Source organism: Epinephelus fuscoguttatus, linkage group LG15, assembly GCF_011397635.1.
Source record: "Epinephelus fuscoguttatus linkage group LG15, E.fuscoguttatus.final_Chr_v1".
In the NCBI taxonomy this organism is placed as follows: domain Eukaryota; kingdom Metazoa; phylum Chordata; class Actinopteri; order Perciformes; family Serranidae; genus Epinephelus; species Epinephelus fuscoguttatus.
The window spans coordinates 17,103,704-17,129,456 of NC_064766.1; the positions used below are offsets into that span (position 1 = coordinate 17,103,704).

The 25,753-nt window shown below is 40.6% G+C and overlaps 1 protein-coding gene across 1 annotated transcript in view; it reads right to left on the reverse strand.

Annotated features, from left to right (window-relative positions):
• Positions 1-996: 996 nt before the first annotated feature.
• insra (insulin receptor a) overlaps positions 997-25,753 on the reverse strand; it is a 66,468-nt gene continuing 41,711 nt past the window's right edge. Inside the window, exons 6-21 of the mRNA XM_049597755.1 lie at positions 25,399-25,613; positions 23,659-23,785; positions 22,634-22,887; positions 15,731-15,898; positions 13,869-14,067; positions 12,408-12,688; positions 11,264-11,403; positions 10,515-10,674; positions 9,801-9,900; positions 9,635-9,702; positions 7,926-8,155; positions 7,503-7,613; positions 6,036-6,195; positions 5,330-5,459; positions 4,442-4,576; positions 997-3,037 (exon numbers count right to left, since the gene is read on the reverse strand). Coding sequence (XP_049453712.1) covers positions 2,680-3,037; positions 4,442-4,576; positions 5,330-5,459; positions 6,036-6,195; positions 7,503-7,613; positions 7,926-8,155; positions 9,635-9,702; positions 9,801-9,900; positions 10,515-10,674; positions 11,264-11,403; positions 12,408-12,688; positions 13,869-14,067; positions 15,731-15,898; positions 22,634-22,887; positions 23,659-23,785; positions 25,399-25,613 — 2,836 coding nt within the window. The 3' untranslated portion in view covers positions 997-2,679. The remainder of the gene's footprint in view (positions 3,038-4,441; positions 4,577-5,329; positions 5,460-6,035; positions 6,196-7,502; positions 7,614-7,925; positions 8,156-9,634; positions 9,703-9,800; positions 9,901-10,514; positions 10,675-11,263; positions 11,404-12,407; positions 12,689-13,868; positions 14,068-15,730; positions 15,899-22,633; positions 22,888-23,658; positions 23,786-25,398; positions 25,614-25,753) is intronic.

Sequence of the window (25,753 nt, forward strand, 5' to 3'; positions counted from 1 at the left end):
TGGCCAAAACTCAAGAATTTTTTTCTGCCCATTACTCAACATCATCATATCTCAGGAGGGGCAACATTAGGTCAGATACTGAATTGGTGAAACTAATCTTAGGTGTCCATCTTGAAACTGTGCTGTTGGTTTGAAGATGTATGTGAAGCATCCACAACTTTACAGACAGGGATATTACCGTTAAGTGCAACTTGACAGATTCACAAAGGCATACAGCAGTGAGGGTATAATTCTAGTTCTAACATTGAAAGTTACTAATGTAAGAGATGTGGGGAAAAAATCAAGTCCTCATTCACAAAAATGCTTAAACAGTCTGAGTTCATTTAGTAATTTTTTTTTGTATAAAATTCCCTGTTTGCATTTCGATTTCTCCACTGCTGCTCAGCCAAAAACATTCTGTCGACACATAGAGAGGACATTTAAAAAAAGAAAAATCAGACTGCTGAAGCTTCATGTTAACTTCAGATAGAATGAGGTCTGTGGATTTTTGTCCTTGTCAGAGGAATTATTACAGTGACCAAAAACACCTGTGTCTTTATGTGTCTCTTTTCATGGGAGACACTTATATACAAGTAGCATAGGTTTAGTGGTGAATACCTGCGTGACTTCATCTTCACTCCCTTTACATGATAGTATTGAAACAATTGACCTTCAAAGCTTTGTTTATCATTAAAAGTTGTATATATATTTAACACTGTGCAGAAATTAAAAAATATGGAAAAAGTTCAATGCTTGGCCTTGTAGACTATAACATCACATAGACGGTAGTATGTTTTAATGTTTGCCAGCAGGTGGCATCATTGCACTAAACCTCAAAGACTGGAGCCTGAACCTTGGCACAGATGTCACCCCCATCACCACACGCTTAATATATGCATTTTGATAAATGCTTTTGACTAAGCCCCGACAGATATGTGGTAAATCACTGCTATGATTTACCACATATGTATTGCTATCGGCAGATATATTGGCACATACACATGAAAAATTGCTGTACAAGCAAATGGTATAGGCTGCGTTTTAATGTATCTAGGTTCCTATTTTCCTTAGTTGTTGTATTTGTATTGTATAGTTCATCATATTTGAAATAACTGATTGTGGAAATGTTTTACAGAATTTAATGTCATTATCTGCAAAATATCAGTATGTAAAAAGTAAAATATTCTCTCAGTATTTACCTTCATCAAAACGTTTGAGCAACAAGCTTGGTGGTTGTGTAAAAAGGATTTCTCTTTGATCTGAAATATCAATATCTGTATTGGCCTCGATAATGCTACCTCACTCAGTGTATGTACATTGTATTTTTGCACGTCTGGCTCTGTCAGAAACAAACTCTTACCTCTCCATGCTAAAAGCACAACTTCCTTTTCAATACACACAACCACCTCAGTGTTCACTGAAATAACACAACACTGTCTGGAAAAACACACATGTACTGAGAGAATGGAAAATAACAGAAGCACTGCGGGAGCCTCCTCGTGAATGCACCTTGCTGCATTATTTACAGCACTATTTTTATTTGATCTTGATATGATGGGCAGACATCTTAAGCTGAAGACGTCAAACACTCCTTCTCCCGGGCATCGCGTAGCAAAAAGACCAAATGCTGTTGGTTGATCATGAGTCCAAAAAAGCTAATTAGTATGATTTTCTGGATTAGAAAAAATAAACATAGGAGACTAACATGTAAAAACATTTTTCTATGACCGGAAATACCTCAAGAATGACAACAACTATGTACAAAAACATTAACAATATATTTATATATATATATATTTATATATTTTTTATCTTCTATACCCACTAAAATATACCAAAGAAGCAGCTATTGGTCAATCTGAGGAACTCGTTCACCAACATGTTTCTGAAAAACAGTTTAAATATCCTTCAGCTGTAAGTGTGAAAACTCAAAAAAAAAGAGGAAAGAAGAAATAAAAAGAAAGAAAGACACGTAAATAAATTAAAAAAATATATATAACCCGACATAAGTCCTGTGTTTATCCTGTGTGCCATTTTGGAATACTGCAGAGTGTGAGGAGGTAAGCCACTTCAACCAGCTTCTCCAGTGGATTAGAGTTTGTTCGAGGATGGACCGTCATTGACCATCCGACAGAGTTCCCAAAGTCTTTCATTTTCAGTTCGTCATCCGCTTGCGTACAATGATTCAGACACAGTTTCATGACAACTGATGTAGGCCACAAACAAAATAGAAGGGCACTTTTTTTTCCTTTCTTTTTTTTTTTTCCCCCAAAACGTAGCAACCCGGGGATGAAGCCTCTTGTTGAATTCGGGGACAGGGACACAGTCTGGACTCGGGAAGGGGACAGTGGGTTTAGCAGCCTTCTTGTTTGTCAAGAGTTTGTTTCACAGTTGAATCCATTATCCACCCAGTCTAGCACAAACTTGGCAATTATTTACAGTACATAAACTACAATCATGAACAAAAGAGACGCGGCAAGTTCGTCCTTAAATACAAAAAGTGTCTTCTGGCATCCATACGTGGACTTGCTGTAGTGTGTGTTTGTGGTATCTGAGGAGAAAAATAATGTCCTGAGATATGCACTGAGGGGCTCCTGTAGAGAGTGATAAAAGTGTGATCTATATAAAACGACAACAAAAAAACAAAAATATATTTAAATCTATAGCAATGATGTGTTTATGCAGGATGTGTACAGTATGTTAGGAGGGGCTGGACCGCGGTAGGGCCAGTATTCGTCCGTTGGTCTTTCCCCCGTTCATGTGTGTGAAGGGGATGTGGTGCTCCTCGTAACTGCCCCTCAGGCCCATGGAGGAGGCCTCGTCCCTGTCCGAACACTGTTCCCTCTGGGAGTAGGACGACGGGTCCAGCGGGATGCTCTCCATGTTTTCCATGTCCAGGTCAAAGTCTTCGGTCTCAGGCGGCTTGTTCTCCTCGCTGTAGAAGAAGGAGAGCTCCTGGAAGGAAGGATGCAGGTCGTCGCGCAGCATCTCGATGATCTCCTGGAAGGTGGGGCGCATCTTGGGGTTGTACTGCCAACACATCTGCATCAGGTTGTGTCTGGGTGAGGATAAAGGGAGAGTGAGATCACAGTGAAATGATACTAATGTCTGAATTTGTGTTCAACAAAGGTATTCCTTCCTTTTATTAATGTACTTATTTCTTGTTATAATTGTTTTTTGTCCAGTGTGGTTGAGAATACCTACTTTAATACAACTTCAATATACGTCAACCTTTTTCCTCTCAAATAAGAATCAAATGTGAGAAAGTATTGTATTTAAAACCATTTCTTAATTGATTTTACAGAACAATTACTCTGTCCAGATATGTACCATTACAATATTGCCCGTTCCTATCTAAAAGGATACAGCTAGGCCAAAGCTCGACACACTTTATTTCTCTGTGCTACAGACCTCCATTGTGGTCCAAGAACTATTAAAAACACACCAATAAGCCACAGTGTTGCACTGGGTGACATGTTCCTTCATTATGATGAAACTGGGCACTGCAGTTTATTTTGAGTCAATCCCACATGTACACCATCCTGTTGCCGTAAATACTCACTGGAGCACCAAGTGTGCATTAATCTGCAGCTAAAAATATTCCCCTCTTAAAAGCACACTTGTTTTAAATAACATTTGCTACAAACTGCAGTGCCCCAGCTGTTTGGGGAAATATTTTGTCTTTTTTTAAAACTGTACATGTGTTAGTCAGCTAGCTTAGTGCCAAGTGCCACAGACAGGTTTGGGACAAACACATTATTGATAAGAAAAACACAGAACATCACCAGCCTCATCCTTTCATACACTAAATATTTACTTTAAGAAGCATTTCATTGCTGGAAAGATGGTCTGTCATAAAACTAGGCTGTCTCTGCAGAAGAAAAATGCAAATACTTTTCAAATGGATGCTATGTGATCAGAGGAAACAGAGGAAAAAGGCTGTGGCATTTGATTTTGCTTAGGAGGCAGAAATACAATAACTACCAGAATAGAGTGATGCAGGAATGACATTTTTCTGTAGGCCATTATGAAGTTAGCATCGCACTGGTTCCCTAAACAAAAACCCAACGGGATTTTTCCATTTGGATTTTGTTTTATTGCAGTTTATACTTACACATTTTTTTCAGCAAGATTATCTTCACAAATGAACACCATTTTTATAATTTCTGAAGCCTAAATGCGATCGCCATTAGTGAAAATCTAAAGTTAGGCTATAAACTAACTACACTACGGTCACATGACTTCATTGTGGCCACCACAATGAGGCTGTAACGCTGTGTGTGTGATGATATTCTGGAGTCTCTTTCAGCTACTTGTTAGAAACCATCTTTTTAAAGACACATAAAAGCTCACAAATAAGAAGAAGAGAGAATATACTGACTTGACTCCAGTAGTCTGAAATAATGTGATGATGACAACCCAACTCTAACCTCTAACCTCAGCCCTCTAATCTTGTACTCACAGTCTGTCGGCGCAGTTGTCCGGCCGGTCCAGGTAGCCTCCGTCCATGACAAACTTGAGGACCTGCTCGTTGGACAGGCCCTGGTACGGCTGCTCAGCCAGTGTGCTGATCTCCCACAGCACAACCCCGAACGACCTGGCAAACAAGTGGATGAGAGACAACAAGAGAAGCACAGGGAGAATGAGGACACGCCAATTAGACACCTGACAGAGTGAATCTGTCTGTAAACACTTGATGCAGTGAAAAGAGTAGACTGAGGGCAGAGGCGTCGGCTGCGATGCTGATTAAAAACGTCAGATGAAAACAGGTTAGCAACACGCTCATGTTCTGATCTTTTAATATTTGATTTAATATTTGTTTACTGTTTGTTATTCTGGTCTGGTTTTATGACCTGCACATTACCGCCATGTCTTTGTCTTGGCTAGAACTCTATTTTAATCAGCGCTAATCTGATGTTAGCTGACTGTTATGTTACAATAACTTGCTAACACACAATATATGTGCCCTGTGTTCAGAGTGTACATCAGTTATACATCCATGGTTTTCACAGATTAAAAAGACAGGTTAAGGATTATCCTTTTTCCAACTGTTTTTAGGTCATAAACACAGGAGAGAGGACAATTTAGATCAAACTCAGAAAACAAATCAGTAGGTTTTTTTCTACTTGCCTCTTAAGAATCCATAAAACGTTTACTGATAAATCAACTTTTATTTTTTACTCTATTAAAATAATCAAGTTTTGTGAATGTCCTTCACGAACCTTGATTTCTTCACATTTACTTCTCCTGTGGAAGATACTACTGAACACCAGCTGTCACTCAGAACAATGTTATGCTATGTACAGCACCTACGGCAACACATAAACCCAAAATCAGAGGTGCCACTGACCAGCAGTCTGAATGTGCAGTGAAGACTCCGTCCTTCAGAGACTCAGGTGCCATCCATCTGACGGGCAGCAGGCCCTTCCCTCCCTTCCTGTAGTAGTCAGTCTCATAGATGTCTCTGGTCATACCAAAGTCTGGGAGGAAAAAACGATTTTCATTAGTTACAGTCAAACCTACACTGATGTTACTAAGTTTTATATGAGGGGGTTAATACATTTTAATCCGTCATTTAAGCCCCACGTATTCCCTGTTGCTTCTCAGGTGTGTTTTACCTGCTTTGGTAATACAGATAAAATACAGAATAAATATATGGGCTTTAATGGCTATGTACAAACTTAAAGCCACTGTGGGGCTGCAAAGATAGGATGGCATTAATGCATCTAGTAAACACAACACACCTCACGTCTAGGGAAACTAAATTGAACTTTAATTAGCTTTATGTGGCGGATTTATTGCTCACCATACAGGCATTGTCAATTATTGATGCAAGTAACAAATGTCTATTAGCATTTTTCTGACAACACAATCACAAACTGTTAGCTCTGCACAGGACGAGAAGACAACTAGTGTCAAATCTACAGCAACAATATTAAATTGACCTCTATTTTTAAAATGACTCCTACATGGGTAAATATTGCTGTCACAGGGACGTAAGTAGCAACATGCACTGTTGTCGAAAACTCTTTATAGCCTGTTGTGCTAAAACTTACCTCCTATTTTGACGGTGAGATCGTGAGCCACCATGCAGTTTCTGGCTGCCAGGTCTCTGTGGACAAACTTCTTGGCGTTAAGGTAAGCCATGCCGTCTGCGATCTCAGCGGCCATTTGGATCATCTCCTTCAGAGTGGGTGGTGGACGTCCAGGGTTGTTCTGATGGAAACAAGACATATTTTTAATTTCTGATCTGCCATCTCTCAGCAACCCATATTTTAACACTTAAAAACATAAAAAACAACACTCAGGTTTATTACAACGAAAAGTTCATCATCACACTTGACTTGAACTGCTAAGTGGCAGTATCTTTTCAGTCAGTGTGGAGGCCTGCTGTTCATCTCCAACTGAGCCTGCTGCTGACTGTTAAACTCCTTTGTCAACATCAAAGAGTTCAGCCCTCCTATTCAAACCAAGGACCATCTGCATCTTTACACACTTAAATAGAACAACACTTTGCACATACAAGTCATCTGTGCACAAATCAAAAGCAAATTCAATGTGGAATGTAATTTTTTCCAGTGGTAACTGAAAAGGTAAAGTGGTTTGAGTTATTATTATAACGCCACGCAAACAGATTCATATTAGGCCACGGAGTCCCTCATTTAGTTACATTACAATTGGTACTGTTTTGGTACTGCTGGTTAATATAAACCCAGAAACTGTTCTGTGTTTGTAAATCTGTGGCTAGTCTTGAGCCCAGACAGAAGCTGGAGACCTGCTATGGTTTATATTCAAAGTAAGTTACAGTAAGAGCAGCAGAGGATCTTAAGCCCGTTCAGACCAAAGATTCACAACAAGAAGAGTTAAAATGCTGTATCGTCTCCATAGCAATGACCCTCTGTACTTCCATTCTAACTTCAGGCTTTTCAGGTACAAGTAACAAGTATGTGTGTGTGACGGACTCAGGCTCGGTGGGGACGAAGTGCTGTTGTCAGCCACAACAGGGGAACCTACTTATGTTTATAACTGACTTGGCCAGTTAACTTGGCTACAAGCTAACTGGCTGTTGAAAGAGGTGATGTGCCTTACGCTCTTAAACCAGCCGCCTGTGACATAACAAGCTGAGTCACAGGTGACAACATCAGCTGGCTTCAGTCAAGCTCAGATAGGTCAGTTTATACCAACAAACTTTTCACTGATAAGTTCTACAACGGTTTGTTTCACTGCGAATCTTTGACAATGTGTGTGTAAACCACTGAGAGTTCAGTAGTCCTGTTTTTATGCTGTTTATTGTGAAAGTAATTCCCTGTGCATAGATAAAAAGAAACCATCAAAAACGTGCGTACTGGTAAGAAAATGTATGAAGGACTGAAGCATTGTTTATCTACATAATAAGCAGAAGTGAGAGGAAGAAAAAGATGCACATGGCAGATGATAAGAGCATCTCAAAGTTCACCAAACTTAAGACCAATATGAGTGTCACTCAAACACTTCAGATTGGGTGAGTCTTATAACCTCATTACCTCGGCATCAGGTCGCAGAGAGCGCAGGAAGCTCTTCAGGTCTCCGTGGGTCATCAGCTCCATCACCACCAGGGTGGGCTGGCCTTTAGACACAACACCCAGGAGACGCACCTGGAAGACAAGGATGGGGGTTTTCATTTTAATATGGTTCAATCACATTATCTGACAGACAATTGGTCTGGTTACAGCAAGGTGACACTGCTGCCCTTAGCACAGCGTAATGTATGACAGGTCAGGTATTGGCACATGATGGGACATTTAGTACTTACTGTTCTAGATCAGTACTGGGTCAAATTATTGAGAGTTCAAACATACCGATGGGGTTTATTGAGTCACAGCTATCCAAGCACTGTTACACATCTTCATTGACCAATACTAACAACTTGTATAAGGCGTGTTTCCAAAGATGACGTCTCTCCTTACCACATGGTGGCAGCTAAAGGCCTTCATGACCGAGGCTTCGTTCAGGAACTCGATTCTCTCTCTCAGGCTGGCCGACTCGTTCACTGTCTTCACCGCTACATGCGTTTCTCCCTCGCCCTTGATGATGTCCTTGGCGATGCCCTCGTAGACCATGCCGAAGGAGCCTTGACCCAGTTCCCTCAAAATGTGGATCTTCTCTCTGCCCACCTCCCACTCGTCCTCCTCGTACACTGTGAGCACATTTACAGGAGTTTGTTACACACAAATCATAAGAACTTGGATGATGTGATCATACAGTTCATCTGTCAGATTTCTCTTCTGTTCTCTTTTATCTTTCAAACACTGGTGTTATGTTACTTTTGTGTTGTAAATGTTAAAATTAAAAATAAATCTGGTTTGTGTTAGTTCGATGCTGCAGCTTGAAGATATTTTGGACATGTTTTGTCTTTTACAGAGGAAGCACAGTTTTCCTTGCTGAGCCAAATCTTAATTTGTAAAAATCCAGTGTGACTTTGTCAGCTGCACACGCACAAATCATCTGCCATATAAAGATTTCTCCTGAGATAAATATACCTGTCTGAACAGAATTTCTTACAGCAAAATGCATTTTTTTCATTCAAGTTACAGAAATTGTGCTGTTGTGTGTAAAATCTGGGAATAGTCAGATTCCTAAAGAGCATGTAAGGGCATTAAAATCAGACAGTTAAGAGTGGTAACATGAACGAATCAATTTTTAGTTCCAATTACCAGTCTTTAAGTGCAAGTAGGGCCTAGTCCTCATGTACACAGGTCTTTTTGAAAACAGGTTTGTCCCCTCTTTTGTTCTCAAAAATTTCCAAATGCCAAAACAACAAGAGGAGATATAACGGAAACCCTACAGCAATGCAAAGATGAAAATGATATCTGCCAATTAAAAGCCTGGAAAAAAGCTATTACAGGGAAGGCTACCTGGAGCAATGACCTGACGCCTCTGTAAACCTCTGCATAGTGGATGAGTAGCTGTACATTTATGTGCAAACATATAAAAAGGCCTGTTAACAGGACTAGAGTCAATGCTATATCTGCCATTACACTACATGTCGCCTCATTTGTGGCACCGCACAAAATAGATAACGACACAAACTTGGAATCCTCAAGCCAAAAACCGTTTTCACTATTGGCACGTCAACACTGTCTTGAGTTTTTACAAAAGATCAGTTTTCAGGGCCCTAAAAAGCAGTTTGTGCGTGGATAAAATGCACAAAAAAGCAAGGTTTTCAAATATACCTGAGTATGTATGGACAAGGCCTTAGTGATAAAGAAAATTTATAAAAGTCTGCATTTAAACGTATTAGTGTATAATGACAGTAAACAATCTTTGTATATGATATTTAATTTACTATGAGAGACAGCAATGACTGGTGAACAGAGGGTTTACACTGGAGATGTCTTTGCTGGGTGTGTTTTACTGACAAAGGGCTTTTCATAAACTTTCTTACTGCTGTTTTCATTATCAGCAATCTCTACTGGCATTCAAAACTTGTAGGAGAAAACGTAAGCAGCCCAAGTTAATCAGTCCCAGTTCTTGTAGTCCCCATGTAGTACCTCCTTAGCCACTGTACCTTGGATGTGTAGTGTTTGTGTAAAGCACCTTAATCCCTTGAATCAAATCTTACTATAAAAAGTAATCTTATATATTATTGATCAAATGGGTTAAACTCTTGACTTACCGTCGTTAGCACTGAGATACTCTGGGTTGGAAGAGGCATAGATGGGACCACTAGGCCCTTGAGTTTGACTGGAAGAAGAAAAAGAAAAGTATTGAACAACACTGAACAAATATGAATTCATAAGAAAATGAGTGAACATATTGAACAGGATGTGATAATAGCGTACTTCTTCTTAAACATAACAAATCCTGCCACAGCCACAAACAGGAGCAGAATGAAGCAGATGACCGGCCCGATGACGATCTTCACGATGTGGAGAGGATCACCTGTTCAACAAATCCAGCCAGACAGTGAGTCATAGTTCAGGTGAAGGACAACAACAAGCTCTAATGTAACCCACACATTTAACTGCAGCTAGGATCAATATGAAGATAATCTGCTTCGAGTAAATGCATAGCATCTTTCATTCTGGGACAGAGGACTGATATTACTATACTCTGTTTTCATACCAGGCTTCTATGTGCAAGTATTTTGCTTTTCCATACATTTACATTAAATCCTTGGAGGAATTTTAAGATTTCTGACAGCAGCTCATACATGAATATGCCCTATAAAATTAAGAAGATAGCAAATTATAAGGTTAAGTAACAGCAGATTTACAACTACATTTACATGTATACTTCAAGTGTGAATGCTCCACAATTTTCAGTTATCATCTGAAACCTGTCCCATTTCAGATAAACAGTTGTGATCGGCGTACTGTATCATTTCCTGTTAGTATAAAATAGTTAAATATGGTGTTATTGTGTGCTTCTGGCTAAAACAGTTCACTCTGACTATTAGTATGTGGGACGTACTGTAAAGAATCAGCATGCTGTATAGATTTGGAACACAGCTCAAGTCTTTGGCTGGTCTGCCGTCATGGCAGATTGAGACTTACTTGCATCCTGGACGTAGAAGTACGTAGGCTCAGTCCAGGATCCGTTCCCAGCCAGCGAGGTGGCCCGGATCCTCACCGTGTAATTCCCAGGATGCATCACTTTCAGCTTGCAACCACGGGTCACTTTGTACATGTTCCTCGACACGCAGTAGTGCAGCTCCTGCAGGGGAACAACGGTGAAGATCAGAAAGAGCCATCGCATGACAAATGGCTGCTTCATAATTTCCAGGTTTAAAATAAAGTTTTGACTCATTGTATAGGATACTGTATCATGTTATTTATGTTTCCACTGTGGAAACATCTGAGCTGTTTTTTTTTTTAACTGTTTTCCGCAGCAAACACCAGTCTGCACCATCTGCCAGATGTTTTGTAGTTCTGTCTCCATAACAACTAAAACACGGTGCTTCTCCATTAAGTTTATCAACTACATTAGTGAGCACATAGGGCCAAGTTTCAAAATGCAAGCCAAGTAATGAGTATTGCATCTCTTATTGTCTATGCTGCATGGTAGTTTTCGGATGGATACATTTAATTTGACTCTCAGTAATATTGTGTTTCATTAGCAGCTCGAGCTGTTGCGTTTAATGAGAAAGGGAAATATAAAAAGTGCTTTCTGAGTAAGAGCGAGTGATTATATGTTGTGGCGAACTTACAGTGAACTCATGTACTCAGTGACCCAACGACTCAAAACACTAAAGCTAAAGCACTAACAGCATGACAGAGCTGTGTGGCTGTGTGTGTTTCTTCACCTCAGTGTCTCCCAGTCTCTTGTAGTTGACCTCGTACAGGATGATCATACCATTAGGGGCCAGCGGTTCTAACCACATGATGTGCACTGAATTTTCTGTCACCTCGTAAGTGATGGGACCTTCGATGTCATCAGCTTTGTCTGCAGAGAACAAAGTCACATAGTTTCATGAATAATGTCTTTGTTAAAACCCAGGTTTGTTTGGAATAAATGGGAGAAGAGATGGAGGTGAATCCAGTTGCCAGCAAGGGATCAATTTCAAGCCTACACCTTGGACCAGTTAAAGGGGAACTCCACCAGTTTTACATGTCATAGTTTGTTTTCACGTCACAGGGGGTGCTACTGCGAAAAAAAGTTGCCTTTGTGGCTTTAGAGTTAGTTGGGTGAAGTCTGATACAACTGTGGCTGAGGGCCAGAAGTTTGACAACTGAAAACAAATCAGAGGGTGTGGAGTTAGAAAGAGGTCAGCTTTCCAGAGACCTCTGTAGCCCACTCCTCATTTCAGCTTGAGGCTACGTTATCCGCTACTTGAATGACACACCCGAATAACCGACCAAATTGTCAGTGGTTGTGGTGCATCGTAGGTAATGTAGGAGTCAGGTTTTGACACAGAAGAAGAATGTGTGGAATAAAAAAAGAGGGTATTTTTGAATGAATTTAATGTAAACCAATGGGCTATCAGTTATGGATGGGATGAGAAGAAAGCCAGGATTGTTGAACACAGCTGGTGTTTTTGTTTTTGCGTATTCATGCAGCATGGCATGGCCTCTGAAGATGCACAGTTTTCTAAGAAATAAGAGTTTTGCAAAAAAGTTTTCTTTGTTTATCAAGGTTGAGCCCACAGGAGGAAAAAACTGTGATAGAGGAGGATGAGACACCATACATTTTAAGAGCCTGAGAACTGCAGCAAATTCAAATGATGATGAGGATGACGACGATGTGATTTTATTAAATAGACCCACTCTTCCCTTCTTAGTCACAGTAACAAAAGAAAGTAGCTCAGTGGGTAGAACACATACTATTAAGGCTAAGTCCTTACTGCAGTATCCTGGGCCAAGCCTGAACCTGTGCCACTGCAGTAAGGACTTAGCCTTAATAGCATGCAGGGAGAAAAAAAAAACAACAAGCTATCAGTGTCTCCTAACCTTCGGGCATTGTACGGGCGCTGACATACGCTGCCATGCTGCAGCGGGCCGGGTCGGTCGGGTGGTTGCAGGCGTGGACCTCAATCTGGTAGCTGGTGAAGTGTCGCAGGTTTGAGATGACAGTGGACTCCTTTGCGTGGACCGTGACCACCGTCTTGGTGCTTTCAAAGGTCTCCTCATCCTCAGGGATGTCCGTGCCCTGGGGTGGGCTGGGGGCGGTGGTGAGGAAGGGGTGCGTTCTGTTGGCAATGCCCATCACGGAACGCCGCTGTCTTGAGCGTCTGAACAAAGTAAGGCAACAGCAGGAGACATTTAGAGGATAGAAGCATTTAAAAGTTCAAAAGATGAAAACAGACCCCTGCTTATGTTTATGGTACAACAAGTCTATATATTATATAGAATATTTTATTTGGAAAATCTGGCATCCTAATTTTACTAAGGACCTGTTGAAATGTTGCAGCATTCTTTGCATTTACTAAATTGTGTTTATTTAATTTAATTAATTTCTTTTAAAAAATATATTATCTTATTTTATTCTGTGAAGAGTGACATGATGTTTGTCATACGTGTTTCTTTTTAATGTTTAAAAAATGTGAAACATTCATAATAAAATACAAATCATAAAGAAAGATGAAACAGAATGAAATGCAGGGGGCAGTAGTTGGAGCCACTATCATATAAAGGGTTAAACTGCCAGTACTCTGCTCTGAGAACTGCTTGTCGGATGGTCAAGTAGCTTTGGAAATCCCCTGTATTTGGGATTACCCCCCATCTGTGTCTGAGAAATTCTGTAACTTTCCAAATCTGACATTCACACCCACTGCACAACACGACTGACCAGCTGTGCGGCGGGGAGAATGGAGCTAGAATTTGAACTTATTTCTGTAGTTCCTTTATTTTCTGTTGCACAACTATTTCTGTCACTTTCAGTGTTTATATCTGAGTGCAACACTACGTCTGAAAATGTGCTCTGTTGGCTCCATATTGAAATCATATCACATCTTGTCCCTCTCTACAACAGTCTGCTTTTTATTTTGCTGTTTGCAACAACTGTTTTCTGTGCAAGTGATAAGCAGATGGGTCTGAAGGCAAGTTAAGCTGAATCCCAATACTCCAGTATAATATAACAGGGAAGAATTTAGTGACATTATTTGATTTAGTCCTAATACTCATACTGCTCTTTTATGAGAGGGCTCAGCATGATCCAAATACCAAACACAAGATGGTGCATGAGAACTTTAATGTGTTGGGCGGGATGCTAAACTGCAAGATATGTTGAACTGGATTGAGTTTGACAACATGAAGACAAAGAAAAGTCTCTGATGTAATCCAACTTGACTTAAACCTTGAAATACAATTCTCTCGAGGACAATGTTCATGGATAATAAAGATAGGAAATGCTATGGGTTTTTTTTTTACATTTAATTCTTGTAAAGAAAATTCTGTTGTCAGTTGTCTTACTTGATCTCAAAGACTTCGTTGTGGAGGTAATTCTCAAAGGTTTTGCGGTACTCTGAGTCCTCTTTCTCCTTCTTGAGCTCCTTGTCGGTTTTGGGGCAGGCGCAGCATCGTGTCCCCTGGCCCTGCTCCTCCGTCTGGTTCCACTTCTGCTCCTCGTCACTGTCCACCTGAGTGGGCACTCGTGACGGCAACTTCATCCCTGGTGAAGTGGAGTCACACAGGGCAGCCAGAGAGGGAAAAAAAGTCAGAGTGAATGGGATGACTGGTGCTATGCACAAATACCCATGTACACACTCCTCCCCCCGACATACACACTTATACACACGCCTGAGGGGCATGTCTGTCATTGTCATCCCCAGGTCCTCACCCTCTCTAGTGGAGATAAATTACCAGTGACACGACCTCCCTGCAGACTCCCATCTCTCCGGATGTGTGGGAGTTATGGGAGTTCAAAGAGGAAAGTTTGGGCTTGGTTGTGCGCTTATGGAGGGGGCACTGATGGCAGGGCATCTACGTAGGTCAGGCTGCAACAGGAATAACTCAACCAAGATGAATGTCTGAACTTTGCCTGAACCCGAGCCGGAGTGAGAGGAAGATCCTGATTGTCCCATTGCCAGGTTTGATGTTGTTTAAGCTACATAATACTACCAAAACAAATGATTCACCTTAACTGCACTTGATCTTCTTGCTCAGCGGGTTGACAGTAACACACAGTTCATAGGGTTCACTATGATTAAAATGCTCTCAAAGATAAAATTGTTTTACAAACTGCACTCTTTATCCTGCTGTAACATCATGAACACAGAGTCTGACATATTGCTCAATTTGGATATTTTTTACCCAGTTTAGATGATTTTAATATTTACATTTTAATTAAAAAATTACACACTACTCTTTTGGTTATGAAAATTCGGCCAGGATTTTACAGCTAATTAAACCCTTGTGAAAAATTAGACCTATTTTACAATCACCAAACTAGCAAAAAAAGGGAGAAAATGAACCAACATTAATAATGTATATATCTCAAAATGTTAACTGTGACATAATACATTTCTTTGTCAATTTCGTGTTTCTCACTCTGCCTTGATTCTGTTTGTGCTCCGTTCGAAAAACCTTTTGCATAAAAAACCCAGAGCCTCGTATGCATTCATTGCTTTATACAGATTTCAACGATGCCCCAAAATCTTGGTTAAATGGTCAATTTCCATTGAATCCGCACTTCTCCATGTGATTCGGGGCACAGTGACAGCTAGCTGGCAGGTAGTGGATCCTCTGCTCTGAGCATCCCAGCCAAAACAAAATACTAGAGCTGTTGGTTTCACTATCCTGATCTATGTGACGTTAATGTGAGAGGCATTCAGTATATTATTTAGGAAAATTAATGATTTCTAAGATTGATTTAAGACACTTAATACCATTTAAGGCCTTATTTTTAGATTGATGAATCCAATGCCTTTTAGGGCTTTTTAAGGATGTGTGGGAACCCTGAGTCAGATAAAAATCCATCGAGACAATGAGGCTGAGTTTGTTTGTTTTGGCTTTATTGCTTTAAGTCTGTTTGTGGGGTGGTCGTTAAGACTGTGTGCTTTTGTCCAGTTAATGTGAATATAAGGTGGCTTGATATATATTTGGAAACTGTAAATAAAATCTTGATATGAATCACCCATCAAGGTTAATCAAATCACAGAGTGTCCTGGGAGCTGAGTGGAGCAACTTAAAGTAGCCAAGAGCTTTTGAGTGAGAGAAGCTCTTCTGATGAAAAGATGGCACGACATTCTTTCGGTCTCTCACTCTCAGACACACAAAACCACCGAAACAGACACAGACACAACAACGGGACAACCACAAACAATGTGGCTCACCCTTCTGACAGTAGTCAAACTTGTAGAGCTCGCTGGCTTCGGGCTGGCGCTGGCAGAAGACCAGGTAGTGAGTGATGTTGCCGTTGGGGTCGTTGGGAGGTTTCCACTTAAGGATGATCTGGGAGGAAGAGTTGGACGAGGAAATGGGGTCCAGTGGGACTGACGGCTCTGTGGAGACATCACAGAAACGCAGAGGTTTAATAAAGAGGGATGGTTATTGCTGTGAAGGGCCTCTTGAAGCATCCTTGTGTTTTTATGCCTGTATTTGTCTCTGGAGGGCAGCTGGTGTCTAAACTATCATGACAAAAACACTTTATAATGCAGCTGCTGCACAGCAGATTTCCTTGGGACAAATAATGATTTATGTTATGAAACACAAAGCACATAAACAAAACTCATAAATAACTAGAACTACTGCCTTGCTGTCGTATGCCTCTGTGCATATAAGGGTCAAGTTGCACTTACAGTTTACATCCATATCTGTGAAAACATGGATGCTTCACCTACATCTTCCCCCGGCAGCACAGATCTATACAATCAGCACAGTTTGAAGTTGGTCACCAAAGATTAGTGTCACCAATTGACTGTATTTAACCAAATGTTTCCCCTTCTGTTTCTGAGATATGACATTGAGTAATCGCCAAATGTGTTTTTGCAAAACAGTATCATGCCACAGTGAAGTTGACCTTTGACCTTGTCAATATAAAATGTCAATATTAACTGTCAGAGGAAGCACTTAATAACCTACAATGACACTAAACAGCCAGGGGTCTAAACTGTCGCCTAAAATGTTGACAAGACAATTTTTTAGTGATAAAAACTCTCACAATTTAACATGACTTAAGAGTAAATAAATATGGTGGACGATGGGAAGAACTAGCTGCTGATTTTTGCACTACTTTTTACAAAACAATTACTGAGAAAAAAGAAAAAAATACGGATAAAGTCATGGAGACAGCGTTAATATCAAGCGACAACTTCATCGCGGAAGTGCCAACAACTGCAGTTCCTCTAATGGCCACTTGAGGCCGGCTCCAGACGCCAGTAAATCCACAAAGACACAAAAGTTAAAATGCCCAACTTTACAGCAGATATAAACATGTTAACAGCCTGGTACAAAATCTGTTTTGGTCTTGATAGCTAATTCCTCCTTCATGACAACTGTAAGAAGGGTGAGTCTTTATATGACTCACCCATTTACATTTTGTAAGGCTTTAAGTCACGCATAATTAAAAGCAGGGCTGCTTTGAGTGACAGGCTGTCTGCTGATAGGATCCTCGGCTTCTCAGTCAGATCAGTCAATCTAATTTGCATTTCAGTTTCAGTATCACTAATGGAACATACTTACTGGCAGGGCGTTGCTCTTTAAACCAACAGCTGCCTGCTCTGGGTCCATGCAGTTTTTGTTTTTGTTTATTGCACTATTTGATGTGGGTGTTTTGCCTTTATATATCTGAGTGATTGAAATGGGTGCTGGATGTTCCAGTTCACACTGAGATGAGTGAATGAAAACCAAAATAAACAAAATATTCATCTTTAGTAGTACTTCCTACACTCTGTTTTGTTTATAATTTGTATATTTTTGCTAGATATTTTAATGCCATCTTTCTCTTAGTTTTTGACTTTTCATTGATGTTTATCTTTATTTCAGTTTCAGTCTAATGGAGATTTCCAGTGCTGCCTCTTCTTCAAGTGTTATCAAAACATGTTTAGTTTCAGCTTTAGTTTTCAGTCATTTCAGCATGTGTGGTATTTTGTATCTTTCAAAACTTTTGCTGCTAGAAAATATATTTCAGATTATTTCCATTTATTCTTAAACATTTCTTCATTGTTTTATCACTATTGATTCGACATTCTCATTAATATGTAACTAAAATTGCTTTGCTGTGTTTTCTTAACCTTATTTTTCTATGTAGTTTTAGTTTAAATTAATGCTTTATTTATTTTACATCTGTTTTAACTTGTTGACAATGTTTATGTAACATGCTATTTTCCCTCTTGTTCATGTAATAGCTTATTTATTTCAGTATCAAATTGAGACACAGCATGACCGCAGAATAATTTCAAGTTGCAAAACAAATTGCAATGTGACGTATGTTTTCCAATTCTTTATTTGATCCTACTTAGTAAACACAGATTAACAGCGCTAATACAGGGGACATAATGAACATGAGTCAGTGTGTGATTTGCAACAACAGGACGTGGACTCTGGCATAAAGTGTTTGTTGCTGGTGAGAAATAAATGGAGCTTAAAATGTATTTGGCAGCTACATAACCACTGCTTCATGACAGACTGTTTTTTGTTCCATTATACATCTAAATGTGTTTTATGAGCTTTCATTTGCAACAATGTGGGCAGCTGACAACAAGGTATGTCTACTGTGCTGCGGGTACAAAAACAGGTCACCAGCTTGTGGCATGAACACTGACTGGCATCGCCGTATATCTGATTGTCTGGTGAACCGTCTTTTCAGGAGATGTATGAATCAGATTTTCGAGTGGGCGGCAAAATAAGAGACGAAGGAGAATAAGATGGTTTTTTTTTATTCTAAAAGTGTCCTGGCCTGAAGTGGAGTTCTGAGAAGACAAATATATCGTTGAACAAAGTGTTGACGTTTGTACTTCATGAGAAAAGTTTGCAAGGAGGAGACTAAATGAGAGGAAGGAGAGGTGCGTGGGAATGTCAGACTGAACCCTAAGGAGGCACAGAGACCCGAGCTTGTGATTGTGTTGTCCCCGTTTCATGATGGTGTAACACACTCGTCCGACTGCATTGTCAGACTACGTTTCACCAGCAACAGCTTATTTGTAATGACAGCTTTGCCCTTCTGACGAGGTATGCTGGTTAGACATGACACAGACCAGGAACCTGGAGCGGTTGCCAGACGGATAGAAAACAACCCTCTCTTGACACGGCTGGCTGACTGAGTGATGAATCTCTGCTGGGAGCCTGTTGCGTGTGAGCGGGGGATGTCATGTTTGATGCGGTTTATCAGGAAGAAAGAGCACATTGTGTAAAAGGAAGCCGGTTAGACGGGCCATCATGACTACAACGAACTCAAACTGCACACGATGCACACAGTGGGTGGCAGAGTGCAATTAAGTACTGGGGAAGAGATTTATGATAGCTGCGTGACCGCCTGATGCAGACACCTTGCATGAGGTAGCGCCCCTTTGGTTGGTGGCACCCCAGGCAGATCGTGCCATCTGTCTTCCTATTCCCCGTTCTTGTGCCAAGGACATTTTGGCAGCTGCCACACTGACACACACAACACTGAGTCCACTAGTCAATGATAGTAACACTACAAGAAATGTGGATTCAAGACGACCCTAAAAATAGTTCACTCCCAGAACAGGAGATGAAATAGCCGTTTGCCTCTACAGGAACTTAATGACCTGTAACCTGGAGCTTCCCATATTCCAAACTTTTAATAGAGGCTAAAAGGCTTTGGTTTGAGGTTCAACCTCGTGTTTCCACTTTGTTTTACGAGCAAGAATATTTTCAATACTTCAGGGCCAGTTCTCATTTCCATGCTCTGTTTGGTAGGTTGGGCAGCGCAGTGGTGCAGCAGTTAACACTGTCGCCGTGGGTTTCCTCCTGATTCTCCGGCTTCCTCCCACAGTCCAAAGACATGCAGGTTAGGTTAACTGGTGACTCTAAATTGCCTGTAGGTGTGAGCAGGACTGGTCGTCTGTCTCTGTGTGTCTATCTGACAGCACTGTGATAGTCTGACGACCTGTCCAGACTTGAACCCTTTCACCCAGTGTCAGTTGGGATAGGCTCCAGCCCCCCCCGCAACCCAGTACTAGGAAAAGCGGTTACAAATGCCGAGTGTATACATATATATATATATATGTACAGTGGTGGAAAAAAGTTTTCGGACACCCTTAAAATTTTACACAATCTCAAATATTATCATGAAATATTTGTGGAAAAATCTTTTTTGTGTTTCAAAAGGTGTGGCTGCATTAGACAGATACAAACAAATACAAATTATATTTTTTTGTTTATTGTTTACAAGAAAAACTAACAAAACTAAATTCTTGACAGTTTCAATATGTCAGTTCTCAACATTGTTGGTATCAAAGTCAACAAATAACAGAGAATGTGTTCAAAACTGAACAAAAAATAAATAAACCATCACATCATCAAATTAATATTTAGTAGTCCTGCCACTGGCCCGTAGTAGAGCTCTAATCCTGGCTGGCATGTTCCCCACGAGCCTTTCACACTGTTGAGGGGTAATCTTGTCCCATTCTTCTTGAATTACTGCTTTTAATTCTTCTAAATTCTTTGGTTTATGCTTTGAAACAGACCTTTTGATAATCCACCACAGATTTTCAATGGGGCTCATGTCCGAGGATTGAGCTGGCCACTCTAAGACCTGGATACTGTGCTCCTGCAGCCAAGTTCTACTGGCCTTGGATGTGTGGCAAGGGGCATTATCTTGTTGAAACATCCAGTTTTTACCTCGACGGAACAGTGCAAGCGCAGAAGGGAGCATGTGGGTTTCGAGAATGGTACAATACTTGGTAGAGTTCAATGTGCCATCACAGACAGTGAGATGACCAACACTAGCAGCACTCATGCATCCCCAAACCATGATACTGCCTCCACCATGCTTGACAGTAGGTGCTGTACATGCTGGAGATAATGCTTTGCCTGGCCTTCTGCGTACCCTCACATTAGTAGGAGGAAGATAAAGCTGGAAACTGGACTCATCTGACCACAAAATCTTCTTCCAATTCCTGGCTGTCCAGTTCTTGTGTGCCTGGGCCCAACGACGCCGGGCTAACCTCTGTCTCTCATTGATCAGGGGCTTCTTGATAGCCTTGTAGGACCTTAAGCCATGATCTAAAAGTCAGCCACGTACAGTGCGGGTGGAACACTGGACACCAGTTTGGTTTGACCACTGCTGCTGAAGCTCCTATGATGTCATTCAGCAGTTTTGCCTGCACATGCGGATCAGGATGCGGTCATTTCTTGCTGAAGAAACCCTTGGACGCCCAGATCTTGGTTTGTCTTCCAAGCTGTTGGTTCGTCTGTATTTCTGCAGAGTGTATCCAACTGCTGAAGGACTGCATCTGCACTTCATCTGCATCTGGCAGCAGCTGTACCCTTCCTGGCTGAGAATCTTTATCTTCAGGTGTGTTTCCTGCGTTAGGTTCCTTGTTTTAGCCATTTTTGTGTCTGAAGAACTTTCAAATGTGCTGGCTTTATGTAGACACGAAGCTTGGCAACAAAAATTGTGTCTTTTAATAAAAAGAACGACCTTCATCACTGGTACCAAAATGACCCAATACTCAAAATTTCTTATGTATTTTTATGGAACCAATCAATTTTAAGTTTTTAATGGCTTTTTTAGGATTTATTTAGTATTTTGGCTGTGACTGCACTAAAAGAAATTGCACTTGAAGACCTAAGAGTGATTCTTAATGCAATATTTCACAAATGCATGGGGTGTCCGAAAACTTTTTTCCACCACTATATATATATATATATATATATATGTGTGTGTGTGTGTGTGTGTTTGGTAGGTGAGTGCAGTTGATATTATATTTACACGTAATGTACTTTAAAACATCAATATCGATGGATTAATAGAAGGGCTGCTACTTGATTCTCTCTTGAATCAGAAGACAGGGATGTGCAGGGGAATTTTCGTTGCACTGTACTACTACATAATGGGAAACTTCTGTATTTTTCAACCTGGACCCAATTTTCCCACGTTTTTGTGTCTAATTGACTAACGGAGAAGACAATTTTTGGAACTAGTCCAGTATTGTGTGAGAATGCTATAGCTGGCAGCTGCGAAACAGTCTGGGCATGTTCGCACCGTCAACGTACGTACACTAAAATTTCTTGGTGGTTTTTTTTCACTAGCAGCTGAGATTGTTATTATAAGTGTCTGACAAAGAAATAAAAATTTTTCTTTACTTTTCGTTGGTCTGTTTATTATTGTGTGTTACGTGTCTCACTCAAGAAGAAGTCTCGTTCGGAAATTGTGCGGTAAGTGACTTGCTTCTAGAAAAACAAGGGTAGAAAGGTTAGTGAGATTTGGAGATAGGAGAGTGCCAGGAAGAGTTGTGTTTCAGTACAGAAAGCGTAACTTAGTGTTATCTAAAAGATTTTCAGTGTTATGACTAAACTTTTTTTTTTTTTTTCTTTCGACGATGTGAAAAGTTCAAAACATTTCAAAATGAGACTTCTCCTTGAGTGAGACTTGGTTAAACACAAAACTAATAGACTGGATCACCAAAAGGTGATGAAAAATGTTTAATTCCTTGTCAGACACAAAAAACAGGCACTTTTAGTGAACGTTCACGATGGTTCATTATTGCCCCGAGTGCTTACAATGCAGTTTGTTTCATGACCGCAGGTCTCACTCTCAATATTGGACCAATTTCAGAAATTGTTCTTCCTCTGACACAAAAACCTTTGAATACAGAGTCCAGGATGAAAAATACCAAAGACTTTAAGACTGAAACATGCTTCTCCGGCCAGCACGTCAGCACAGGTGTTTCCTTTATACTTGTGCAAAAATAAAAATAAAATACAGTGTATAAAAATATACAGTACAACTGACAAGACAAAGTCACTATAAAATGTCAGGTATTTTGAATTAGAGTATCACCTGTATACTGAAACTCACTTCCATACAATGCTTTGTGTTTTTGCGAACATTTCCTAGCAGTCATGAATTGCATTTTATGCCCCTGAGAATACCTTGAACTTTTTACTACCACCTCCTGAGAGTCCTAAGGCGGACTGATTGCAAATTCAAAACAACACTGTGTATAAATATTTAATATAGAGATTTTATTAAATCATATAGCTTTTTTTTTTTTTTTTTTGATTTTACTAAAGAGCCAGTGAACAACACAAATGTAACTCTGTCTTACTGGTGGCGTTTGTGCGAACATAGATGATTTCGCTCTTGGCTCCGTGGACCTGATGCTCGTCAGAGGCTGAGAGCTGGGTTTTCACCATAATGGCGTACTGCGTCCAGGGCTTCAGTGGTAGGATGAGATGACCCGGCTCGAACTGTTCTTTGTCCCCCTCTGTGGCTCGACGCGGAGGGTCCACATCAGCAATCACCCAGCTGTTGGAGCCGCAGGCATCCTGCCCGTCAAACTCGGTTACGTTCTGAAAGGGTCTATTGTGGGGGGAAAACAATAACAGTGAATAAATGAAAAACTTGTTATTTTATGTAGGCCTAAATTGTGTTCCAGTTGAGAGAGGATATTCAGTTTGATGTTTTACAGCAATTTATCATTGTCTCTACCTGACTAGTCAGTAAAGGATAAGAGCCTTGCAAAACATCAGAGGCCAGAGAGACCCTCAAAATTATGCTTCTTCAAAAGAAGATATGCCAAGATATCATCCTGATTATATATACACTTTTTCATAAAATCTGATTCATACAAACAAGAACAGACTAATTATCTTTTCAAATGAATTCAAACACAACCCATACAATCTAACTGTAAATTATATGAATGTTTATTTCACTCGTCGTGCATCACTGAAGCCGACAGGTGACATTAGTTGTCATTATAACGTTACTGCGGGCAGTTGCTTTTTGAATAGACAGCAAACAACCTGATCTTTATACACAAATTTTCCACCTATGGTGTTGAATCTAAAATGTTTTCTCACATTAGCTCTCAGTCAGTCTGGTGTCATGATTTGAAGACACGTCAATTTCAGACATTTATGTTATACAGTATAATATATGATATATTCTATGTTTGCTCTGCAAGTGTTTTAAATGAGTTAGTAAAGCAGGAAATCACATTACCACTATATCAAACTGATCTATATGCCTCTATTCATCTTTATCTTTGAATACTTAAGCAGCTGAAAACAGTATTTGTCTGGCATAGCTCCAAGTGTGATTGTGAGTGATGGTTGTAGATTCACTTACGCTTCTTTGTAGAGCACCATGAAGCCCAGCAGGTCTCTGAAGTCTGGCGGCCAGAAGGCTTCCCACTTAACCATTATTTTATCGCTCATGGTTCGAATCTGGGTAAACTTCAACACATGGTTCTCACCTGAGGGAAGAAAGACAGTCATCAGTTAAAGGCAATAAAAAGTTCAAAGTAAGGTAAGATATTACGTAAATTTTTAAATCTCTGATACAGCGAGATATTAGTCAAGAAACATCTGGATTTGCTGATTTAGTATGAAATATCCCTGATGTGCTGGAGCAGCGGTCCACCTCCACCTACTCAATCATTTTAAGTAGATTAAGTAAAGATAAGACCAGAGATTTAAAAGTCTGACAATGTGGGTCCTCCCTCAGACAAAAGTGAGACAACTGCGCCAAATCTTAGTCCCCTGATCCCGATCTCTGTTACTAGCAAGTGACGTATCCCAAACAATGAAGCATCCCCCCCCCATCTTCTCCTCTTTACTGCCTCTGTCTTATGTCAGACTAATAAAGGAGACAAAACAAAAAACAAGAGAGACTATCCCCTTGTCTTAATCTATAAGGAAGCACAGTGAACTCATCCCTGCATCTTAACCTGAATCAAACATGGGGTAAAGCTGGGATAGGCAGTTTTATTTTGGTGTCACTGGGCAAATATCCCATAATAACCTCTCAACATGTTGTAATTCAAGCAGACTGAGGAAACACTAGACTTCTGCACGTCCTCTAGACTCTGATTGCAGGCTTTAGAAAATCTAGGCTGGTAAAGGGGACTTTGGCCAATCACAGGTCATGTCAGAGAGAGGGCCTTCCTATTGGCTGTTTTATGAACGCAAATGCATCTGCACTGCTTCTGATGGTGAAAACCTGGTCTGATGACAACAAAATCAAGGAGGAAGCATTTCAGAGATAGAGAGAAAAAGTTTCTACTACTGTAGCCTTCTGCTAACTGGAGTCAGCAGCTCACGGCTGCAGCTTCAACTTCATGTTTAAGCAGTGCCTTGTATCACCGTATGTCATCTCAAGGGGATTTACAGGCATGGACCTTCAGTTAGCAGAGAGCTATGACTCCCTGCTAGATCAGCAAACTTTCTGTTGCTGCCTCTACACAGGTTAGATCCAGCACCAGCTCACTGTGACACCCAACGCTTGGGAGGGTTTGCACTGGATGATTTCGATGTGCTACAATGGCTGACTTAAGTACGGTCTCCAGAGCTACTGCCCACTCTCCTACCAGCGAAGTAGTCCACAGCAGCAGGGAGCGAAACAGCAGGACGCTAGCTACCAAATTTACACTCATTTACAGTCTTATAAACAGAGAGAGAGCGGAACAGGGAGAGGCTGAGTGAACGCACTGCACGCAACTCTACAAAGCCAGTGGTCGTCTGGTGGGAGGGGCTGAGGACAGAGAGGAGAGAGCTGCTGTTTTTACCCCTTTTCCAGAAAACCGCCCACCCCAGCTTTAAGATGTAAGGGACAAAAATAGTACAATACGTCTGTCACTGTGCTACCATGTTAACAGTTTTTGGCTCTTTGCTCTGTTGGTTGTTCCCAGTTAATCTGTGTCAGTGATTGGTCTGCTGGAAGACATTTGCAAACATAGAGGAACAGGAAATGACCATTACAACAATAATATGACTATGTTTGCGCCTGTACCAGGGCCAACTCCTATGTTTTCCGTTGCCACAGTAACCTGTGCAACAACTGTCATGTCTTTAGAGCAGAGGTCCTTACATGAAGCCTGGTCTCCATTGGTCTTGGAGGCGATGTCATTCTTGACTTGCCGCTCTTTGGTCCCTGTCACCTCCTCCATCTTGCGAATCTCAGACATGCAGAGTTTGGAGTTGTAGTGGAAAAACATGCGTCCCTGGAGGATGGTCAGCTTGTGTTTGGACCAGTCCCAAAGCTGCCGCAGGTTCTGGTTGTCCAGGGCATAAAATGAATAATTCCTGGAAAACAACACACAAGATTACATGAAAAATATTTCTTTTTTCTTCACGATACAAATGACATTTCATCTGGGGATATCATGAAAGAGAAACCTGAGTAGAAAAGTATTTCAGCATGGTTAGTCTACAATTTGCATCAT